The following is a 21,400-nucleotide window of genomic DNA, read 5'->3' as shown; positions in this document are numbered from 1 at the left end:
GAGTGGGCATATGTACCCCTTCTCACTCTGTTTAGTGTGTTTTTCCATACCACTGAGGCTGGAAAGCTAAAACTTCATTTCTCAGACTTCCTTGCTGCTAGGGTTCTCGATTCAAGCTAGGCTCTACCAGTTAGATGTGCTTGTGTGCAATTTGGTGATGGAAAAAGTGGAGTGGTCTTCCTATTGCTTCAAGCACTGTGCTGGGAAACACACTCGAAGTGGGAGCAAGATTCTGGTTCCTCCCTGATCCAATTTGTGCCTTAAGACCATTCACTTCGTGCCTAAAGTTGTCTGTTCCCAGTCAGTGCTCATTTTTACATCCTGACCTGCCTTTCCCCGCCGGCTCTGCTCTTCCATGCCTGACTACTTGGTCATGACTTCCACTCTGTCAGTTTCCCCCTGTTCCACAGAAACCTCCTTCCTGAAGCTATCCATCCTCTAGCTCAAATCAGACTGGTGTGTAGCTGTTGGTCTGGGGAGCTCTTTCTCATGGACTGGCTCCGCTATTTCCTACATTCCAAATCATTTTCATTCTTCAATGATTCTTTTCATTTCTAATGTGGCTCTGAGAGGGTAATAGGCAGGAAGGCCAGGGGTCTCCAAATGGAGGAAATAGGCTGCAAGTATCAGACATTTTTTCTCTCTCTCTTAAGCGGCAGGAGGAAACAAACTACTAGCGTTAGATTTTTCCCCCCCTTCTCTATACAAACTTAAAAAGAGATTTCTTTTTAAAATTCTGTGTTGCCATGACAACACTTGGTTCCACTTGAACTTAACTTTCTCAGACCTTGAGATGGCATCACCGACTCAATGGACATGAGTTTGAGTAAGCTCCAGGAGTTGGTGATGGACAGGGAAGCCTGGCATACTACAGTCCACGGGGTCACAAAGAGTCGGATGTGACTGAGTGATGAACTGAACTGATGACAACACCTGGTTCTACCTGAACTTAACTTTTCTCAAACCCTGAGATAACCAATGCATTTTTCTTATGGAAATGTTTGTCTTAAGCTATGTTAATGAACTATGTATTTACCCTAGACTCTGTCTTCAAGTCTGTTCGTCTAAGACTCAGAACCGACTTGACAAATCAGTATGTTTTACTCATGCAAATTTTCTCTTAAGCTATGTTAGTGAGACTGTATTTGCTTGGAAACCTGCCTTTCTTCAAGATTCATGTCAATCATTTTATGGCCCCGGACAACTCACCTTGTGCCAATGTTATCTCAAAATGTATGTTGTGGGTGAGGGACCTGATGCCAGTTTGAGTTTTGAGACATTTCCTTTCTTTAATTAGCAGACTGCTAGCAGCTATATAACATCCAGCTAAAGACTAGCAGGGAGGCACTCTTTCTGCTACCTTCTGATGTCTATGTCAGAAGCTTTCTCTATCTCTCTTACACTTTAATAAAACTTTATTACACAAAAGCTCTGAGTGATCAAGCCTTGTCACTGGCTCCAAATAGAATTCTTCTACTCCGGAGGCCAAGAATCCTGGCGTCTTTCACAGCTCAGCAACAGCCTTTCAGTTCCCAACCATAGTGAATGCATGGTAAAATTTCTGAATTCTTGCATGTCAAAAAATATTATTTGTCCTCATAAGTAAAAGAGCTTGTCTGGATATTGAATTCCAGGTAGAAAATTATTTTTTCCTTAGGGGAAAAAATCAACCTAGTAGCGCTGAACACCCCAGCACCCAAACTGTGGTCCCTAAATATCACTTCCCTCTAAAGGAATCGGCTTTTGGAGAAAAGGCTAACTAGAGGTTTTGGGTAGGAAATTTTCAAGGTAAGCCTGGGACATCCTGTCATATAAGGAAGTAAGGAAGCTATTAGTGATTGTTACTGTTGAGAAAAAGGACATTGGAGCCAACTTCAAGAGGCTCCAGTTAGCTATAGATGGAACAATTTGAGCATTAATAAGAACAGTAAAAAATGAAAAAATTACAAAAGTTTAGATAACTCAAAAAAAAAAAAAGAATAGTAACTGCAATGGATTAAAAAGATTCTCAAAAAAAATCATCTCTTTGAAACCTGTGGAGGATGCTAGAGAATCAAGTTTTTTTTGAAAACTCATGAAAAAAATCCACTCAGAAACAGAGTAGAATAGTGGTTGCCAGAAATGGGGAAGGGGGAAATGGGGAGATATTGGCCAAAGGGTAAAAACTTTCAGTTATAAGTTCCGGGGATCTAAAGTGTAAATGGTGATCGTAGTTAACGGCACTGTAGTGTGGACTGGAAAGTTGCTAAAAGAGTAGATCTTACATGTTTTCATCACAAAAAATAATGATGGTAACTATGTGAGGTGACTGATGTGTTAATATTGTTAACATTATTGTGGTAACAATTTTCAAATATGTATGTGTATCATACGATCACACTGTACACCGTAAACTTACTCAAAGTTATATGTCAATTATATCTCAATGGAACTGGGGAAATGAAAATGCATTAACTTATTTTAAAAAGAAAGAGTCAAGCTTTTTCTTTTTTCTGCCTTTCCTACACAAATTGTTCCTCGAGTTACAAAATAGTTGATGAAGGAGGGCTTCTATTTGAGGAAGTAAGCAGCTGATACATGAGAAAGAAGTGGTCAATCATTGCCATTGTAACCCCTAGTGAATTATCAGATCTGAGCACTAATCATCAATAGTGCTAATGTCACACTAGGAGAGACATCCAGACCTGTGTGTGCTTCCTGGTGGAAGTACACACCACCAATGAAGTAGTCTTTGGATGGGGCATGGTAACGAACATGAATCTGATTAATTTTCAAAAATGTAGCATAAACATATTAATGACACAACACATCCACATGCAGTAAAGTCCAAACTGTGGGAACCACCACAGGACAAAAGAACTAATCTTCCCGACAAATAAATTCCAGGAGGAAAAAAATAAAATTGGGGGACCCTAAAGATTAAGAGAGACATAAGAAACATATCAACAAGTTGCAATATATGAACCGTATCTGGATCCTGACTCAGACGAATGATTAAAACCCACAGACACACTTACAAGACAATTAGCAACATCTGAACACTGCATGATATGGAACAATTATTGTCAGCAACTTTAGGCATTAAAATGGTATTGTGGTTTGTGTTTCTTCAAGAATCCTTACCTTTTTGATTTATGGTAATCCTTACCTTACCTTCCTTACCTATATTCAAATAGCTAGCAGATGACATGATGAGGTGGCATCCCAGGTGGCACGAGTGGTAAAGAACCCACCTACTAAAGCAGGAGATGTAAGAGACATGGGTTCGATCCCTGGGTGGGGAAGATCCTCTGGTTGAGGGGACGGCATCCCATTTGAGTATTCTTGCCTGGAGAATCCCATGGACAGAGCAGCCTGGTGGGCTACAATCTATAGGGTCGCAAAGAGTCACACGACTGAAGCGACTTAGCACTCACTCCCAAGCAGCAGCAGCAGCAGCACAACATGGTAAGATGTCAAGAATTTGTCTTAAGACAATCAAGGCCCTGGAAGAGAGAGTGGTCAGTAGGAGTGTAGGTGAAGCAAGTTTGGCCATAAGTTAACAATGACTTAAGGTAGGTGATGGGCACAATGCATTCAGTATACTGTTCTTTCAAGTTTTGTATATATTTGAAATCTTCCATAATAAATCTCAAAATAAAAGGAGTAATTCCCAGAAGAAGGTTGCAGGATTTACTTCAGTTATGTTAATGAGAAATCTGTATGTCAGTGTATTTCTGTTTTTCTACAGGGGACTGAATTTCTTCCTCTCTAGAAAATTTTAAAATCTATATTTCTTAGAAGTCTATATTTGTTGTCCTGGATTTTCGCAAGAACGCCTCCAGCAGCAGAGTCCCTGCCCTCTTCTTCGCACTTGGTGTACCCTTTCATTCTGAAGACCCAGGTCCGTGACCACGAGGAAAGTATTGTCTGTTATTTCTGCTAATTTGTTCAGTCACCTTTTTCTTTTTTTCTTTCCTTATGGAAGTTCTACTAGTTTGGTGTGGAGACTCTTGGGTTTGCTTCATCTGGCAGGATACTTTCAAATGTCTGGTGGCCCTTGGTTGTCCCTTCTTGCTTGAATAATGTTGACAGAAATGCAGGAATATCTCTGCACATCTAAGGACTTCTGGAGATACACAAATGTTTCATACATGACAAGTTTCCCTTTAGGAAGAGTAGGGGGTGGGCAGCCACCCTGCTGAGGGTCTCCTAAACAGCTAAATAAAGATGGCTTTATTCTGGGGGGCTAACACCCAATATGAGGGAGGATACGTGTGGCTGTTAAAAATGACCATAAAATTCTCCGACATCCCTGCTACTGAGAATTGGGGTTCTATGCCCCTCCCCTCAAAACAGCTTTGGCCAATGGAGTACGGTAGAAGTGACACAATGTGACTTCTCAGCTGAGGTCATAAAAGGCCACACAGATCCTGCCTTGTGTGTAGAATGTGCTCAGACCTGTGGTATCCAGTTATTTGAAGACAACCAGGCCACACGGGGACACAGGGCACTGGGGAGCATGCTAGCCCAAGTCCAGGTGTACGATTCCAGCTGCCCAGTCTGCCCGAGCAGAGGTCCCAGACCTCGTGAAGCAGAGAAAAGCCAGCCCCACTACACCTGTCTGAAGTCCTGACCCACAGAGCCCGTGCACACGGTCAAATGGTGGTTGTGTTAAATCACTAAGTCTGGGGTTGTTTTTGACACGGAAGAAGTCATCAAAACATTGGACAGGAAACAGCTTCTACTCTTCTCCATGACCACCCACGTATCTGCAGCAAGTAAGAATGCATTCTGGTTGCCCGGTGCCCTGTGACCATCACACGTGCGGCAACCTGGTCTCTGCACAGCCACCTCCGAGGGCACCTTCAGAAGGGCATGTAGGCCCCCTGGGATGCCAAACCATGCAGTCCAGGATAGATGTCCTAGTCAGGGCCCCGTGCCTCCCTGAGAGCTTGAGCCCTCCAAATGCGGGAAGTCAGGAAGGTGGGCATCTAATCTCTGTAACCTCTACTAAAATTTTGAAAGTTCCCAGGCTCCCCCATACTGGTCAGGTCTCTACCTGCTGCAGGTTATGGAAACCCACCTCCAACTGTCCTTAGATCAAAACATTATCCCTTTAGGACTTGGGTAACAGCTCCCTCCAGGGGTATCATCAGCCTTCTCTCTCTGCAAATCCAAGCCAGGCTCTCCCCACAAGACAAACACAGCATATGCTTGCAACACAAAGGACATCCCACCAACCTAGCAAACAACACCCCCTCTAACTTGAAAGAGGACTTCTTTCCCCTTTACAATGAAGAATGATGCAAAGAGCCGACTCACTGGAAAAGTCCCTGATGCCGGGAAAGATTTGAGGGCAAGAGGAGGGGCCGAGAGAAGATGAGATGGTTGGATGGCATCACTGACTCAGTGCACATGAGTTTGAGTGAACTCTGGAAGATAGTGGAGGACAGGAAAGCCTGGCGTGCTGCAGAGCATGAGGTCGCAAAGAGTTGGACACAACTTGGCAACTGAACAACAACAACAATGAAGGAACCAAGCTAACTGCTTACTCAGGCCCTCTGCTCTCCCCTGAGCCATTGCCATGGGGTCAGCCCACCCAGGATGGGGTGGGGAGGGTTGGGTTGCCCCCAGAAAGATGTTTTCCATAAAAGGAGGTGGCTTTTCTATCAGCTCCAGTTTCCAGAAGTGTCAGGCACACACTGGAGAACCACTGCTTGGGCTTGTATCGTGGCAAACCTTGGGCAGGAGACTTTTCTGTGTCTCAATTTCCTCATGGGCAAAATGGGACTAAAAATAATGTGTTGTATCCAGTTTATTCACGTAAAGCACTCAGAACAGCATCTAGGACACAGAGGCTGTAGAGGTGTGAGCAGCTATTACGCCAGCCAGCTCTGGCATCTCCCTCTCTGAGAGGGAACAGGAGGAAGAGGACAGAAGGGAGGAAAGAAGGGCTCTGGGCTTCCAAAAGGGTACACTGTCCTGGCTTCCCACACCCCACCCACTGCCTAGGTTACCAAGGTCCACCCAAGTTCCCTCATGACCTTAGACACAGGGGCTCAGACGGAGGTGAATGTGAACAGAAGTCTTGCAGAGTCCCAGCCCAGTCTTTTGTCTTTGCTTGCCTGGACATTGGGAAAGCACCCCCTCTCATAGTTCAGAAGGGGGCTGGAGTGTAGGGGAATTCCAACCGTGGTTTCCACACTGCAGGTCATGACTCATTATGGGGTGAGGTATGTGTGTGTGTGTGTTTAATGAAATAAATATGGTGGGATAAAAAAAATGCAAGGATTTAGTAGTGGCTCATTAAAATGTGTGTGTGTTTGCAAGCACATATGCACTACGTAAGAGGGATTTCTCACTGTGGGTTAGAATCCAGTTTTCAAAGTGCTGAGTTAGCGAAGTAGAATGTTTTAAAGAGCTTGAAGACTGAACATGCCCCTAGCATAGCCAGAGGGAGCCCCCAGTAGGGGGTTCTGCTCAAGGATTCTGCTGAATGAATGAATGAATGAATGAACAGAAAGAAAGGAGACTTCCTATTGGCCCCCTGCTTCAGGGCCCTCTGGGAAACACAGGAAAGGCTGTAGCAGGAAACATGGGACACAAACACAAATGGTGAAGGAGCCGTAATCCAAGAGAAGCCAACTCGGTCTGGGTAGAGATACTTTCTATCCACAGCCACAGAAAATACTTAGCAGACGCCACAAGGTTTTGTTTTTGCTTTTACAAAAACCTGTTTATATGTTTAAAAGAAATAGATGCAAGCCATTCAGCACTCTGTAAAATGCAGAACCAAGTTAAATGGAATGCTGATGGCATGTGTTGAAGCGGCCACAGACTGGCAGCACTTTCTCGCTGCCCTGGGAGAACATGGCACCAGGCTGCAGTTAGCCGTGTTAATTTCTCAGTCGTGTCCGACTCTTTGTGACCCCACGGACTGCAGCCATCCAGGCTCCTCCGTCCATGGAATTCTCCAGGCAAGAATACTGGAGTGGGTTGCTATTCCCTTCTCCAGGGGATCTTCCCGACCTACGAACCCAAGTCTCTACATTGCAGGCAGATTCTTTACCATCTGAGCCACCAGGGAAGCTGTCCTCCACGGCCATTTAGCTGCATCTCAAAATTTAAGTATGAATGCCCTTTGACCCAGCATCAGCACTTCCAGGGTTTTATCTCATATCAACTGGTACCTTAAAAATCTACATAACTGCACAGATGCACGTACAGGAACCTATGCTGCAGCACTGTTTGCAACAGTGAGAAGTTGGAAACAAACAGCCATTGATGGAGGAGCTCCACAGGTGATGATGGTACATCCACAAAATGAAGATGCTATGATAGGGCAGTTCAGAGTGAGGAAACTGTCAGGTAAGAAAGCGTGTATCGTGGCTAGATGAAAAAAACAAGTGGTATAGAGCATGTAAAGCATGTCCTGAGTTTTAAAACATTTCCATGTGAAGAAATGTGCTCCCACGCCTGCAGCAACCGTGGTGTCTGATGGCTGGATGTGGTGGGACTACAGAAAGAGCGTGTACTTAACTCATTTTTGTACTGTTGGAAATTTTACAACTAGCATGGGTTTTGAAATCAGGGGGAAAAATTAAAATAATGAACAAGGATCATAAAGCTTTATTTAATAAATATAATCCAAAACTTCAAAATATTTTTATTCCATATGTAGCCAATTAGGAAAAGAAAAAAAAGTTATAAGGAAATGTTTGAAGGGATTACGTGGAAGGGTGTCAGGAGAAGAGGAGGACGATGGGAAGATTCAAGCAATAAAGGTTAAGTGGAGACCAGAGGGTGCTCAGGACCTCACAGTTCTCAAAGTGCCGCCGTCATGGCCCATGTGTCATGGGGCCCTGGGGGCTTCCGATCCTCCTTGGCCATGATGCGAGATGCTAGACTGACATTTGTGGAATGAATCAGGACTCCAGAAATTTGGAAATCCTCTCAAAACCAGGGAGGCAGTCTACCTTTTCTTATATAACCATCAGGATTGCCTTATTTCCCCCCTAAAATCAAGTATCTGGCTGGACAACTGTACGCTCTATCAGGGAATAACTTTTCTGAAGAGCCGTTAAGCTCCTCAGGGCCATCCAGTTTACACTAGGTCTTAATGTCCATCTGCTACTGAAATACTGGGTTCTGTTCTGATGCTTCCAAACCACATTTTAAAACAGAATTGACTTCATAGTTCATATTTTTCAATTCCCTGGGGAAAGGATGGGAGGGTCAGGTCTGGGTGCGGGGACATCGTGTGGTGAGAAATAAATGAGTCATTTCAAAGGAAGGCGTCTGAGGTGCAGGGAGGTGAGCTCTGGCCTGCACAGAGCAGGTGAGCCTGGATAAACCTGTGCGGTGCTGGGGCCTCAGGAGAGGTCTGGACCGCCAGGAACGGGGCCTGGCCAAAATAACCCTAAACAAGGCTATATCCCAACACAGGTGTGCGTGTTACAAGGAGTAGGTGGCAGTGTGGAGGCCCGCTGGGGACTCCCGCAAAGGCCTGGTGGACACGGGCGGCAGGGGTCGAAGCTCTCTTGGGCCAACTCCGCCCAGGCCAATTCTAGGTTCTGAAAAGAGACACTCCTAACATCATCTGCAGAAATAAGACAGGCCTGAAGCCCTGCAGGGCCTCCCTGAGGGGCCAGAGAAGGGGCAACAACACGGAGTCCAGGCACAAGGCTCGTTTGTCCACTCTTTATTAAAGCTAGGTCCTTCCTCCTGCCGACAGCTGCGGGGCAGGGCTGCAGATCTGTGCTCAAAGGCTGGGCCACGCAGGATGGGCATGGACCGGACCCTGGCCAAGCAGGGCTGGCCCACCTCGCCCTGGGCCCTTCCTGAGGCGCCTTCCCACAGCGGGAGAGAGGCCAGGGACAGAGGGCACCAGCCAACACCGCTGGTGCCTCCCTGGGAACCCCTGTCCTCCTCACCCCCCACCCCACCCACTCCACCCCCATCGGCCAGGCTAATTCTCACCACCACCATCCGGCAGTCCAGGCCCTCCTCCCACCCGCCGACTACGGTGACTACACTGCCTCCTACCGCCCAGCCTCTAGCAGTCTGGCTGCCGGCTCTCAGGCCCCACGGCCACATCTACACTAACACAGAAGGAACTAGGTCTAGAAGGGAATATGGTTGCTTCAAAATTTTGGTTTTCTGGCCCCACTCATATTGGCCAAAAAAAACATCAAGCGGGGTGGGGCAGGTGTCTTGCAGGTGACCTGGTGGCTTCAAACGGCCGGCCTGGAAGGTGGGCGCTGGCCGCGGGCCTTGCATAGTTGGATTCTTGGTCAGTCACTGAGCCACCGGGCTCAGGTCGGAAGCCCCCAAGGTGGACGGCTTACCACCCACTCTGTGAAATGGGAATCTAAACAGAAACACTGCTGGCTTCTAGTGTAGAAGGACAACAGAGGCAGAGTGAAAGGAGCCTGGGGGTGAGGGAGCTGGGCGGTCATAGCCCTAATCATGGGATGCTAAGAAACGACCTTGCTACCGACCTCTGTCACTTTACCTGTGTTATGGGATCTAAGTGAGCCACGGGCTCAGAAGAGCAGGGCCCTGTATGTCCCGCCCCCGTGCGGGCAGAGGAGCCGGGGAGCCGAAGGCAGCGCTGTGGGGGAATCTCTGAGTGCGTGCCTCCAGCTGCCCAGGGTAAGGGCACCAAAGGATTCCAAGGGGGAGTTAAGACTAAACCCCACGCCACCAGGCTGAATCTCGGCGCTCAAGTGGGGTGAGCAGACTGAGGACCCTGGAGAGTAAGGCTTCAAGGTCCCTGGGGACCCTGGGGACACCTACTACCCGATCCTTCCCCACCTTGCACGGGGCCTCGGTTTGGTTTCTGGCTTTTTTCTCCTCCTTCCAGATTCTTCAGGCCATACAAGCAGTGGAAATAAACATCCGCGGTCACAGAACAAAAGCTTTCCCCGGTGCATCTCTGCTTCCCCCGCCCTGCATTAGGGAGGAACACCGTCCTCTGAAAACCCTCGAGGTCTCCCCTCGCCACGCACAGTCCTTAACGCTTCCTGGACATACTCTGAAGGACCAGGAGATCCCTGAAGTCTCCCGCTGAGGAATGGGAAGTCGTCGTCAGCCAAACCCCTCGACCACCCCACCCTCCCTTGACGCAAGGCCTTCCCCTCCCTCGCCCTTACGTTAAACCCCCGTTACTCACTCACATGCCACCTCTCCCCTGGACCACCCAAATCGAACCCGGGTAAAATAAATAACATCGCCGGCCGTCCCCACCGCGTGGCCTCACCGCATCGATCCAGGGATGTTGCAGTCTCCCATCGGGGTGGCCGCCCCTGCCCCATCGGCTCCGCACGCGGCTCGCCTCGCCCCCCGCGCCCCCCGCACGGCCATGCGAGCTCGGGGGCCGGTTCTCTAGGGCCGAGCAGGAGGGAAGCCTGAGGCCGGTGCACCGGGGCTGAGGGTAAGGCACCGCACCAGGGCTGGGGCCCTCAGCATCCCCCGCGGCCAGAGGAGCAAAGGGCCGGCGGCCTAGCGGCCTGCGCCTCCGTCACAGGCCCTCACAGGATGGTCTCCTCGTAGACGCCTGAAGGCCCCGCAAAGGCGGCCGTCGGCTCGGAGCCAAAGCTCGTTCCGCCCGCGAACTCCAGCAGGGTACTGCCGTGCTCCTCGGGCCCGGTCCCTGCGCCCGCGCTCGGCAGCCCCTTGGAGGGCGCCTCGGCCTTGGGCAGGGGCGCCGCGGGCGCCTGGACTGGTGCGCCCGCCGCGCCGCGGTGCGTCTTCATGTGAGTGAGCAGGTGCGAGCTCTGCGAGAAGCGGCGGCCGCAGTTGGCGCAGGCGTAGGGCCGCTCGCCCGTGTGCGTGCGCTGGTGCGTCACGAGCACCGAGCGCTGCGAGAAGCGCTTGCCGCACTCGGGGCACGGGAAGGGCCGCTCGCCCGTGTGGCCGCGCCGGTGCTTGGCCAGATTGGAGCGCTGCGCGAAGCCGCGGCCGCAGTCGGTGCAGCGGAAGGGCTTCTCGCCCGTGTGCGTGCGCCGGTGCCGCTTGAAGTCCGAGCTGTGGCCAAAGCCTTTGCCGCAGTCGGGGCAGCGGTGCGGCTTCTCCTCGGCGTGCGCCCACTGGTGCCGCGTCAGCGCCGCGCTCTGCCCGAAGCGGCGGCCGCACTCGCCGCACGCGTAGGGCCGCTCGCCCGTGTGCGCGCGCCCGTGCGCCGTCAGGTGCGCGCGCCGGCTGAAGCCCGCGCCGCACACGCCGCAGACGAAGGGCTTCTCCCCCGTGTGGCCGCGCACGTGCGCCGCCAGGTGCGAGCCACGGGCGAAGCGCGCACCGCACTCCGGGCACGGGAAGGGCCGCTCGCCGGTGTGCGTGCGGCGGTGGCGCGCCAAGTGCGAACCGTACACGAAGCTCTTGCCGCAGTCGGCGCAGCGGTGTGGCCGCTCGCCCGCGTGGTAGCGCTGGTGCTTGGCCAGAGCCGCGCGGCGCCCGAACGTCTTGCCGCAGTCGGAACAGATCCACGGACTCTCCTCCTCGGCTAGCGCGGCGGGTGCCGGCTCCGCCAGCAGCCCCCCGACAGCAGGCCCGAACGCGCGCAGGCCGCTGGCGCCTCCAGGCCCGACACCGCCGCCAAAAGGGTCGCAGGCCAGCCCGGCCCCCTCCACCAGGGAGAGCCGGGCCCCCAGGGCTCCGGGCAGGGGGCGCCCGTCGGCCGGCAGCCGCTCCCCGAAGTCCGGGAGGCCCAGGATCGGAAAGCCATCCGGGTGGAGCCAAGATTTGGGGTGAATGGGAAAGTGGAAGCCGAGCGGGTGCGAGGAAGGACCTTCGCCCTCCCCCAGGCCGTTGCCCAGCCCCAGAAACCGCCTGTCCGGTTCAGGGTCGTCCTTGCTCCGCGGGGTGGGCACCTCCACCGCCGCCTCTCTCACCTCGGCTTCTCCCTCAGTCTCTCCGTCCGCCTCATCGATCTCGGGCCCCTCCAGCCCCTCCGGCCCTGCCTCGGCCTCCTCCGGCCCCGCTGCGGGCCCCGTCTCACTGCAGGGCTCCCGCCGAGGGCCCTCGCCGCCGGGCTCCGCACAGCCACCACCCCGTCGATGGCGCTGGAAGTCGGCGCGGAGGCGGAAGGCCTGGCCGCAGTCAGGGCAGCAGTGGGGCCGGTCGGCCGTGTGCACCGCCTGGTGCCGCGCAAGCGCCGAGCTCTGGCTAAAGCTGCGGCCGCAGTGTGGGCAGGGGTAGGGCCGCTCCCCCGTGTGCGTGCGCTGGTGCGTGACCAGATAGGAGCGGCGCCCAAAGCCCGCGCCGCAGAAGGCGCAGCGGTAAGGCCGCTCGCCCGTGTGGATGCGACGGTGCGTGACCAGGTGCGACTTGTACACGAAGCGCTTTCCGCAGTCTGGGCACGGGAAGGGCTTCTCGCCGGTGTGCGTGCGCTGGTGGATGGCCAGATGTGAGCGGTACACGAAGCCCTTGCCGCACTCGTCACAGCCGAAGGGCTTGACCGCCGCGTGGTAGCGCTGGTGCTTTGCCAGCCTGGACCGGTGTGGGAACACCTTGCCGCACACGTCGCAGGTCGTCTCCGGGCGCCCGGCTGGCGCGGCCACTGTGGCTGGGAACGCCCAGGGCGCCAGGAGGCTCGCACCTGGCTCCCGGTCCGGCAGAAAGGGCTTCGACTCAGACCCCGGGGCCAGGACCCCGAGCCCGCCGGGGTCCAGACCCCAGCCCTCCGAAGTCTGCGCAGAATCTGAGTCATCAGGGCCCCAGGTCCCAGGCACATCGCCCACTCCGTAGGCCGCCGACCACAGCCCCGGGGGCTCGTTCTCCTCCTCTGCCACCTCTGCCAGGAAGTCTTCGTCGTCGTCCTCCTCATGGTCCTCTATGTCATCAGTCCAGAACCAGGCCCCTGAAGGCGACGAGAAGACCACAGGAGAGGTGAGAAGACCGTGCCAGCAGCCCCTTACCGGCTCCTGCAAGGAGCTGTTTCTGCAGGACACCAGGCTCCCAGAGCACCAGGCCGAATTCAGGATGCCTCCGTCCCTACCCCAGGTAGGAGGAACTCTGCAGACAGGAGATTTCTCTATCCCTCCTAGGAAGGCTGGTGTTCCTTCCCTTTTCGAACTTGCCTCACATGGCCTCAACTAATCCCTTTTCCACACCTCCAGCTCCCTCCAGGCTTGCCACCTCACTGAAGAACAGGGACACCTACAAAGTGGGTGACGTTGCCTGGGGGCTCCTGTTTGACCACAGGCCAGAAAAATAGATTGAGATGCCTGCTCTGTTTTTCCCAAAGCCCCCTCTCTCCTGGAGAACCCCACCTCCTGGCCTGCTTGGCCCAAGGCAGCCAAGACCCCAGCCCCAGCACGGCGGGGTCACAGAGGACTTGACTTTGTGAGCACCTAAGCTTTGCTCAGCGTCTCTCCGGCTCTGGGTCCCTCTCGCCCAGCCTCAGGCTCCCACCCCCAGGGCAGAACCAAGAAAGGCTGCCCTGAGCCAAGGACCTAAAGGGCCTGGAGGCCTCAGCTCTCTGCACTCACCCTAACTACGCTCTGGCTATTCTGCGGGCAGAGACGAGCCTCCCTGAAGCCTGTTTGTTTTTCTTCTGAGCCGTTGTGCACTTGAGAAATGGTCCCAAACTGACTAAGACTGCATGAACTGCAAACATCTTCCCATCACAGAAGGCCGAGGACCCACCCCAGGACCCTACAATCCCACCCCTCCTCCACCAGCAGTTTCCTGATCTCACCCTTCAGTGAACAGTGCGGACACAGAATTGGTTTATAAACGGGGTGATATGCCTGCAGTCACGATACACCCAAGAGAGAAGTGGTATTTACAGAGCAGGCGCTATGTCACACAAGGAACCTGGCCCGCAGCACCCCCGGTGCTCAGAGCACCTGTGTGCCACCTTCCTCGGGTGCCCTCTGCCTGCGTCTGTCCGCCACGGCCACGCACCATGCAGTCCACCTCAGAATTCCAGCACCTGGAAGGATCACTCCAGGTTGTGGTGGGGACAGCGCTCCCCACCGTTCCCAGATGCAAGCCTGTTTGGGATCCGAGTGAGGACCCATCAGGTCTACTGGTGAGGCTGGAGCCGGGGTGGAGGAGGTGCTCTAACAAAGGGCTTGGGGCTTTCTCCACTGCCTCTTCCAGAACCCACGTCGGGAGTGGACAGGTGCACCCTGGGGAAGGGAGCCTGGCACCTCATCTCCCTGACACTCCCACGCCTGAGGACTCTGACACCAGGTGAGGACTACCTCAGCCGGGCCATGTTCCAAGCCTGACAACCTGCCCATACTTCTCCCCGAGACATGTGGAGAAGGGGGACACACCCAACCACGTGTTCAGAGACCAGCCCGGGGAGACCTGCAGTCTCTCTGTCCCCAGGTGGCATTTCAGAGCTGGACCCCTGAAACAGGGCACACCTGCTAAGACCCTCTGAGAAACATCACCTACATCCCAGTCTCAGCCTGGAGGCAGCAGCAGCATTTCTTACCAGCCAGAGGCCCGCCCCCCAATTCTGAAGGCCAGGAGACATTCCCACAGGGACCCAGAGAACTCGGGGATCCAGGGCAGGAAGGCCAACCCACAGCACAGTGGAACGTAAGGCCCACGGCCTGAGCCCACCATGGGCGAGGGACTGAATCACTACTTTAAAAGTTGATTTCTTCCACAGTCAAGTGAGACCAATTGCTCCTCCCCTGCTATTTCACAGAGCTGTTATGAGAATAAACAGTATACGAGGAAATACTCTGAAGAGTACACGTGTAGGCACAGTCCTGTTTGTGTCTTCCTGTATTTTATTTAAAACACCTACACGCTGCTCCAGGTACATGAGTGGCATGAAATGTCCGGAGCCCGCACAAGGCCAGCATCACCCAAGACTAAAGCCAAACACACGCACTGTGCCCGGGCCTCCACTGAACCTCCCGACCTCCCAGAACAGCTCACAGACCCCGCGGGACACCTCCATAGAACCAACAATCCGACAGCCTCGGGGCAGGAAACTACCGGTTTCCTTCAAACTCTTTATTCTCCACAGGACTACAAAATGAGGCCCAGAAAGTTGGAGCAACAGAGCCGGGTCCGGGGTCTCAGGAGAAATCCACCACCCTGAACACTGCCCTCTGGAACGCTGGCCCCCGGTCCCAGGCCTCCCAGCGAGAAATGGCCGAATGGGTGGGGAAGCCACGAGAGCTGACCCTCAGGCACACAAAACCTGCCAGAGGGCAGGGCAAGGAGAGAGCATTATTTTTAAAGACTTGTAACAGGAGCCTCGATGTTTGCTACAGACTTCCCAGCCCTTAGGCCTCTGCAGACTGGAACCAAGAGAAGCCAACCCTCAAAGGCAGGGATAAGCCCCTAGCGCTGTGCGGTCCCCATGGAGCCCCCCAATAGCACAGACCAGCAGCACCAGGCCCCTCTCTGGGGCTGCAGCAAAGGTGCAGGCTGAAGTCTGCCAGAAAACCTGCGAGACTCTGTAACACTCACCTGTGTAGACGCCAGTGACGATGTCTCCCTCCTCGGGACGGGGGCTGTCCGGGACCCACGGCTCCTCTCCTTGCTCCAGCCGGAAGATCAGATCTGGCTTGGGGACTGGGTATCCTGGCCCAAAGAGAACAGGTGGCAGCTGCTGGACTGTACTCGCACCCCGACCCGCACAGCCCTGCCTCCACCACTCCTGTCCCATCCCTTCCAGAACCTGCCTCCAACCTCCCCGCTGGAACCCCCACACCCCCAGCTCCCCTGCCAAGCCCCCTCCACACACTGCCCTCCACAGCAGGCCCCACCCCTCTCCTCTGCCTCCGGACTCCTCCACGCTCAAGGCCTCTAAGGGGAGCACAGAGACCAGCACAGGACCAGCCGCTCCCCAGTACGTGGAACCTGGGCCACGGTGCTGCCGGGCCACAGTGAGCCCCCCACCACAGTGAGTCCCCCACCACACACCCTTGCCGGAAGCCAGGCTGGTCCCCAGGGCTTCCCTGGGAGGTGAGGTGGCACCAGCACCCCCTTCTCCAGGATCCTCGGGCTCCACAAACCACCCTCAGACAGCCAAGCCCCAGGCGGCCGTCAGGCTAGCATGCCTCCTGCGGATGGAGGGCTCTGCTCACCCAAGGACACCAGGATCCCATAGTTTTCCCGCATGACCTCCTTGTAGAGCTCCCGCTGGTCTGTGTCCAGCCTTTCCCACTCCTCCAGGGAGAAGTACACAGCCACGTCTTCAAAGGTCACCAGCCCCTGGGAAACAAAGCACCCTGGCCACTGTCCTTCCCTGACCTGGTGAGAGGCAGGGGCGAACCCCCATGAAAACAGGACAGGAGATCACTTCAATGGGAAGTGGGCTCGCCCTGCAATGTGGGGCTCACGGGGACACAGCCCAGCACCCCATCACTGGCAAGCCTACAGACGCCCAATGGAACTAGGGGCTCCCAGGCCTCGCCCAGGCCAGTCTCATTCAGCAATCAGGACCTCAGGCTCAGAGAGGGAGATCACTCAGCTCAGGTGGGGCGGCATAGGGTCTCACGCCGAAGTCCCAGGACCACGATGCCCAGGACCCCTGGGCTGTGCTGCATGGCCACCTCACCCCTCCCGCGTCACTATCTGCCTCGAGCCAGGGGTCACATCAGCGGTGTGAGAGCTCAGGCCGGGGTGGACAACTGGCACCAGCAGAGTGTGGGCACTGGCGCCCAATCAGGACAGTGGCCTGGGAAGGGTCAGGCCCAAGAGAGCAGAACCATAACCCCTGGGCTTCGGACTAGAGACGGCCAACTGCTTCCGGCGGCCCTGACCCGGCTCACAGCTGGGGCTGCCCTGCCAGCAGGGGGTTTCCGCAACAGGAGGTGCGGATCCCAGCGCCCTCCCCCCGCCCCGGAACCCCTGCCTGGTTAACTGAGCTCCAAACCAGGGGGCAGCTCACCTGAGACCCAGACGTCAGGGAGTCAGCCTCGTCCTCGTCCTCCTCCTCTTCGTCCCCCTCCCCCTCCCGCTCCAGGTCCTCATCCCCCGGCGTGGCTGGAGCCCAGGAGGCCTGCAGGGCTGAGCGGAGAGACTCTTGAGGGCCGGGCTTTAGCCTCGGACGGACACGTGTCCATCCAGCCAGGATGGGCAGCTCCTGGCCACGCCCCCTTTTCAAGTGCGGGGCTCTGATCCCGCAGCCCCAGCTCCACCCTGTCCAAGAGCTCTTTCCGGCTGCCCCTAGAGCCCCCCGAAACTTCCTCCCCAGGGGTCAGCTCCTTTCTCTTACCCTTTTCCTGAAGGCCCGGCGACTCGGTGTCCCTGCCACCGCGGGGGCACTCCTGGGCCCCCGACGCTGGACTCTGCTCTTCTGCCAGCGCCGCCTCCACCGTGCCGTCCACCTCCACATCCACGTCCACCACCACCTCCACATCCGCGTCCACCACCACCTCCACCAGCCGCTCCTCCAGCGCCTCCACCTCCTCCCCCTTTCCTTCCTCCTCGTCTTCCTCCTGGTCAGGACCACACTCCGATCCGTCCAGCCTCTCCAGCTGGGCGGCGGGCGAGTCTGGAGTCGTTCGAGGGGCTGCCATCGCCTCTGCCAGGAGCCTCAACTCGGCCTGAAACACAGACGGTGACGGTGACGCGCCGCCCCCGCGCGTCTGCTCCGGGGCCCTTCAGCCCTCCTGGGGAGGCGGGGTTGCTCTGCCCTGAGGGGCAGGGCACTGGGCACCAGGATAGGAGCTCTTTCCATGATCTCAGGGGGGCACAATCTAGATTCTGTCCCCAGAAATGCTGCCAAAGAGCCCCTTACTGTGAGACCCGTTACTTGGCCGCGGCTCTTTCCTGGGAGCAGGACAGGCTTGCTGTGAACCACCGTGCTTTCTTGGAGTAAATTGGGGATTAATCCTGCATTTTTTATCCACAAGGATGTGGAAGCATAAAGTCCAGGCAACGTGCCAGAGGGTGGTCCAGCCTGTCTTTAGCTGAAAGGGGCGCGCACAATCACTTCTCGGCCTTTTGGCTAAGATTAAGTGAAAGGGGTGCACACAGCCTGTGAGGAACAGCCCACCCGATATATGAGTGGAGGAGATGCTCTCCCAGCTCTGGACACACAACCCTGGCAGCAGGGAGTATGGGAGCCAAAGTCTGAGCGTGCGGGCCACAGCCCTGGGCGGGGAAGGTGAGACCACCCTGCCGGGAACACCTGCTCTGCCAAGCCAGCAGGTCAGGCCCCTTCGGGAGCAGGCATACGGCACAGCCCTCGCCCCTCGTGATGTCTAGGGCCCCTGGAAAAAGCTCAGCAGGTCATGGAGATCTGGTTCATTGCTGGACCAGCAAAGGTGAAATAAAACACCTGGTAACCCTGTTCACGTTTAGGGATCCGAGAACCCTAAGTGTCGAGTCATCAAAGCTCCAGTGACTCACAGCACCTGAAACTCCCGTGGATGTCGCTGACGGCTCAGCCAGGCACTTGGGGGGCGGGGGGCCGGGACACAGCCACACTGCCTGGGGCACAGAGCCTGGGGCTGTGGACCCAAGACGGACGGGATACCAGGAGCCCTGGGACAACTCCTCTCTTCCACCTGCGCATCCTTCACCAACCCCAATGGAGCGCTGGGGACAAGACAGAGGCAGGGCTTTGAGTGCAAAGCGCAGAGGCTAAGGGCCATCAGCCAGCGTGGCTCATCAGTCTCTCAGACCCGAATGGGGTCACTTCCAAAGTGAGCCAAGCCTACTACAAACACAGCGACCCCAGGATCCTGGGCAGAGAGTGGGAACCCGGGAGGATCAGAAGATACCAGGGCCCACCCCAGCTCAGCCAGCTCTATCAGCACATGGCGTCCACCGCAGAACCCCTAAACCGGGATAGGGCCTGCACAGAAAGGTGCCCCCCAGTCATAAGAACAGTCCAGACCACTGGGCACCTCCTAGGAGAAGTGCTCACTGATTAGCTCTTACCACAACTCATCACGTCTCTGTTAATAAGGCAGCGTGCGCTCATTTTTCTCAAGTGCTCTGAGCTGCCACTTTAAAATCCACACTGTAATTGGGAGGGAACTCTGAGCATTCGCACAGCTCCTCCCAGAGACCAGGACCCAAGTCCAGGGGCACACCGGCACCCAGAAGCCACCTCTGTCCTGACTCTCACGCCGACCCCATTCTCGGTCCCGTATCCCTGGACCGGAGGTGGCGGTCGTGGGCGCTACACCCAGGAGGACCACCTCCGCCCCAGTCGCTCACAGAGCCCGTGTCCTCGGGCTCCGCGGCTCTCTGGCCACGTGAAGGGGCCTGAGCTGTAGAAACACGTGCGTGTGTCACCTTGGCCGCCTGCGGAAGGCCAGAGCCCTACTCAGCACTTGGCGTGTCAGAAACGCTCGGCAGAGGTTTCCCAATAGCCACCCACCTCAGGCCCAGAGGGAGGCTCTTCTCATCCAGGCCTCAGGCTGAAAATTCAGGTTGAGCCCAGATGCCATGCCAAGCCCAGCAGAGCCCCTCCTGCCTAGCTCTCTCCCACAGCAGGCGCCCCCAAGCCGGGCCTGCACCTGAGGACTCGTGGCTTTGCAATAAAGTGATCCCGTGCTCGTTCCACCTCAAGACTTTTGCACATGTCGCTCCCACTCCCTGGCACTCTCCTTCCCTCTTCACTGGGCCTTTGGAGGCAGCCCCCCTGGGCTCCTATGACATGCACAGTTCCCAGGACTCTGCGCTCTCAGCACCTACATTTTAATACACTTATTGAATTGTCTGATATTGCTTGTCTCCCCAAGCACACAGTGAACTCCAGGCAGGCAGAAGCTCCCTCTGCTCCTCTCAAATCTCTTCTGTGCCAGACAGAGTGAGCGCTCAGATATTTACGAAAGGAGTGATTCTAAAGTCAGTGGTCAATGCATAAACATAAGCTTTCTAAGACTCAGTATTCTGGCCCCACTTCCGGAACAGACTAACTGCTATTGAGGGTCCTTCACCCTGGAACCCACTGGTGGTGCGTCTAAGGAGGTCAGGCCCCAAGGGCTCTTCTCCTAAGAGGTGCACCTGCTGGTGACCAGGGAAGGAAAGACCCGGCTGCCATGGAGATGGGCAGTCACCCTGCCGACAGCCCAGCTAGACATCCCTCCATCCTGACCCAGCATCTGGAACAGAACGGTTCTGAAAAAGTAACTAACTTGGGTGCCAGGTTCCTTCTGCCTCCCCAGGCCAGGTATGTGCTGCACACTCTCCTCTCCTCTTTCCAGCCTGGCAGACCACCAGACACTCACCTCCTGGCATCCCGCTCAGGTAAGCCAGGTAAGCAACCTGATCAACATAACCCCGCAGGTCATCCCAGGCCATTATTGCCTGGGAGGTGGGGCGGGGCTGCACCCTAGGGTACCATGCTGCAGAATTTAGAACAGGGTTGGGGGTGGGGGGTGGTGACAAGATGCCTGCCCCACGGACAGCAAGTGGCAAACTTGGGAAACTTTCAGCAACTCTCCACTGAAATCCCACATCCAGGGAACCTACAGAGAGCAGCAGGAGGAATGGGTGGGCGCAGAGGCAGCCGGGCCCCTTCCTACCCTCTGGTGGCCTCACTGGCCACACCCGCTATTCAAGGCCTTCCAGGCTTCCATCTTCTTCCTTGACTACCAGGATCCTCATTGCTTGTCCACGATTTGGGCCCCTCTACTCTCCTGGTGTGCCCTGGTGTAGGTGTATCCGCGGGCCGTGCCCACTGCCCAAAGGCAGCCCCTCACCTGGCAGCCAGCGCCCCAGACCTGCAGACACTTGTTGAACCAAACCCAGCACCAACGTCTCCCCATCCAGGCACAGCAGGGCCTGACCCTGCATACCTCCCCTCTCCTCTGCCCACTGGGTCCTCCTCCAAAGGCCAGCCCTTCTCCCATCTCTGCGACCACACGCGGCAGGCCAGACCCCATCCGACTCCAGGAAGGACCCCATCCGATCCCAGGAGTGAGCTCCGAAACCTGCCTCCTGGCGGTACAAGACTCGGCCAAGCTGCCCACCGGAGCCTCCATTTGCAGAGGGAAGACCCAGACAAGGCCCCCAAGGTCACTAAGCAGGCTTGCCAGGGGCGCCAGCCCAGCCATCTCTACCCCTTCAGGGGGCTGATCAGGCCCCCGCCTCCCGCGGAAGTAGGGGCCAGGCCGTGACAGCCCCTCCTGGATGGGTGTGTCCCGGGGGCGGCCGCGGCCCAACCCCCCGCCCCTCCGGCCTAGACCGGGGAGGGCACCTCCCAGGAGTCGCGCGCGTGTGTCCTCCTCTGCCCGCCTACTCCGCGCTGCCAACCCGGACCGACCCCGGGGGTCGGAGCCCGCCCCCATCGCGCAGGCCGGGGCGGGGGTCCACCGGCTGCACTGAGCGTGGGCGCGGCCGCCCAAGGCCAGGCCAGCGCGCCGCCCCGGGCGCCCCCAACCCAGGTCCAGGCCGGGTCCACCCCGCCGCGCGCCGCGATCTCACCGCGGCCTCGCGCGCCGGCGTCGAGGGGAGGCGCGACCCCGACCCCACGCCC

General features: G+C 56.0%; 1 protein-coding gene across 1 annotated transcript; it reads right to left on the bottom strand.

Annotated features, from left to right (window-relative positions):
- Positions 1–8,668: 8,668 nt before the first annotated feature.
- Positions 8,669–20,996, bottom strand: ZNF316 (zinc finger protein 316). Its single transcript, XM_040231271.1, has 5 exons — positions 17,180–20,996; positions 16,853–16,971; positions 16,047–16,173; positions 15,427–15,540; positions 8,669–12,841 (listed from the first exon to the last, which is right to left on the bottom strand). Exons 1-5 carry the CDS (start codon positions 17,481–17,483, stop codon positions 10,515–10,517), a joined length of 2,991 nt encoding a protein of 996 aa, XP_040087205.1. The 5' UTR covers positions 17,484–20,996; the 3' UTR covers positions 8,669–10,514.
- Positions 20,997–21,400: the final 404 nt, after the last annotated feature.

Source organism: Oryx dammah, unplaced genomic scaffold (assembly GCF_014754425.2).
Source record: "Oryx dammah isolate SB20612 unplaced genomic scaffold, SCBI_Odam_1.1 HiC_scaffold_2, whole genome shotgun sequence".
In the NCBI taxonomy this organism is placed as follows: domain Eukaryota; kingdom Metazoa; phylum Chordata; class Mammalia; order Artiodactyla; family Bovidae; genus Oryx; species Oryx dammah.
The sequence above is the reverse complement of the archived record's forward strand: the minus strand, read 5'-3'. Positions and strand labels throughout refer to the sequence as shown.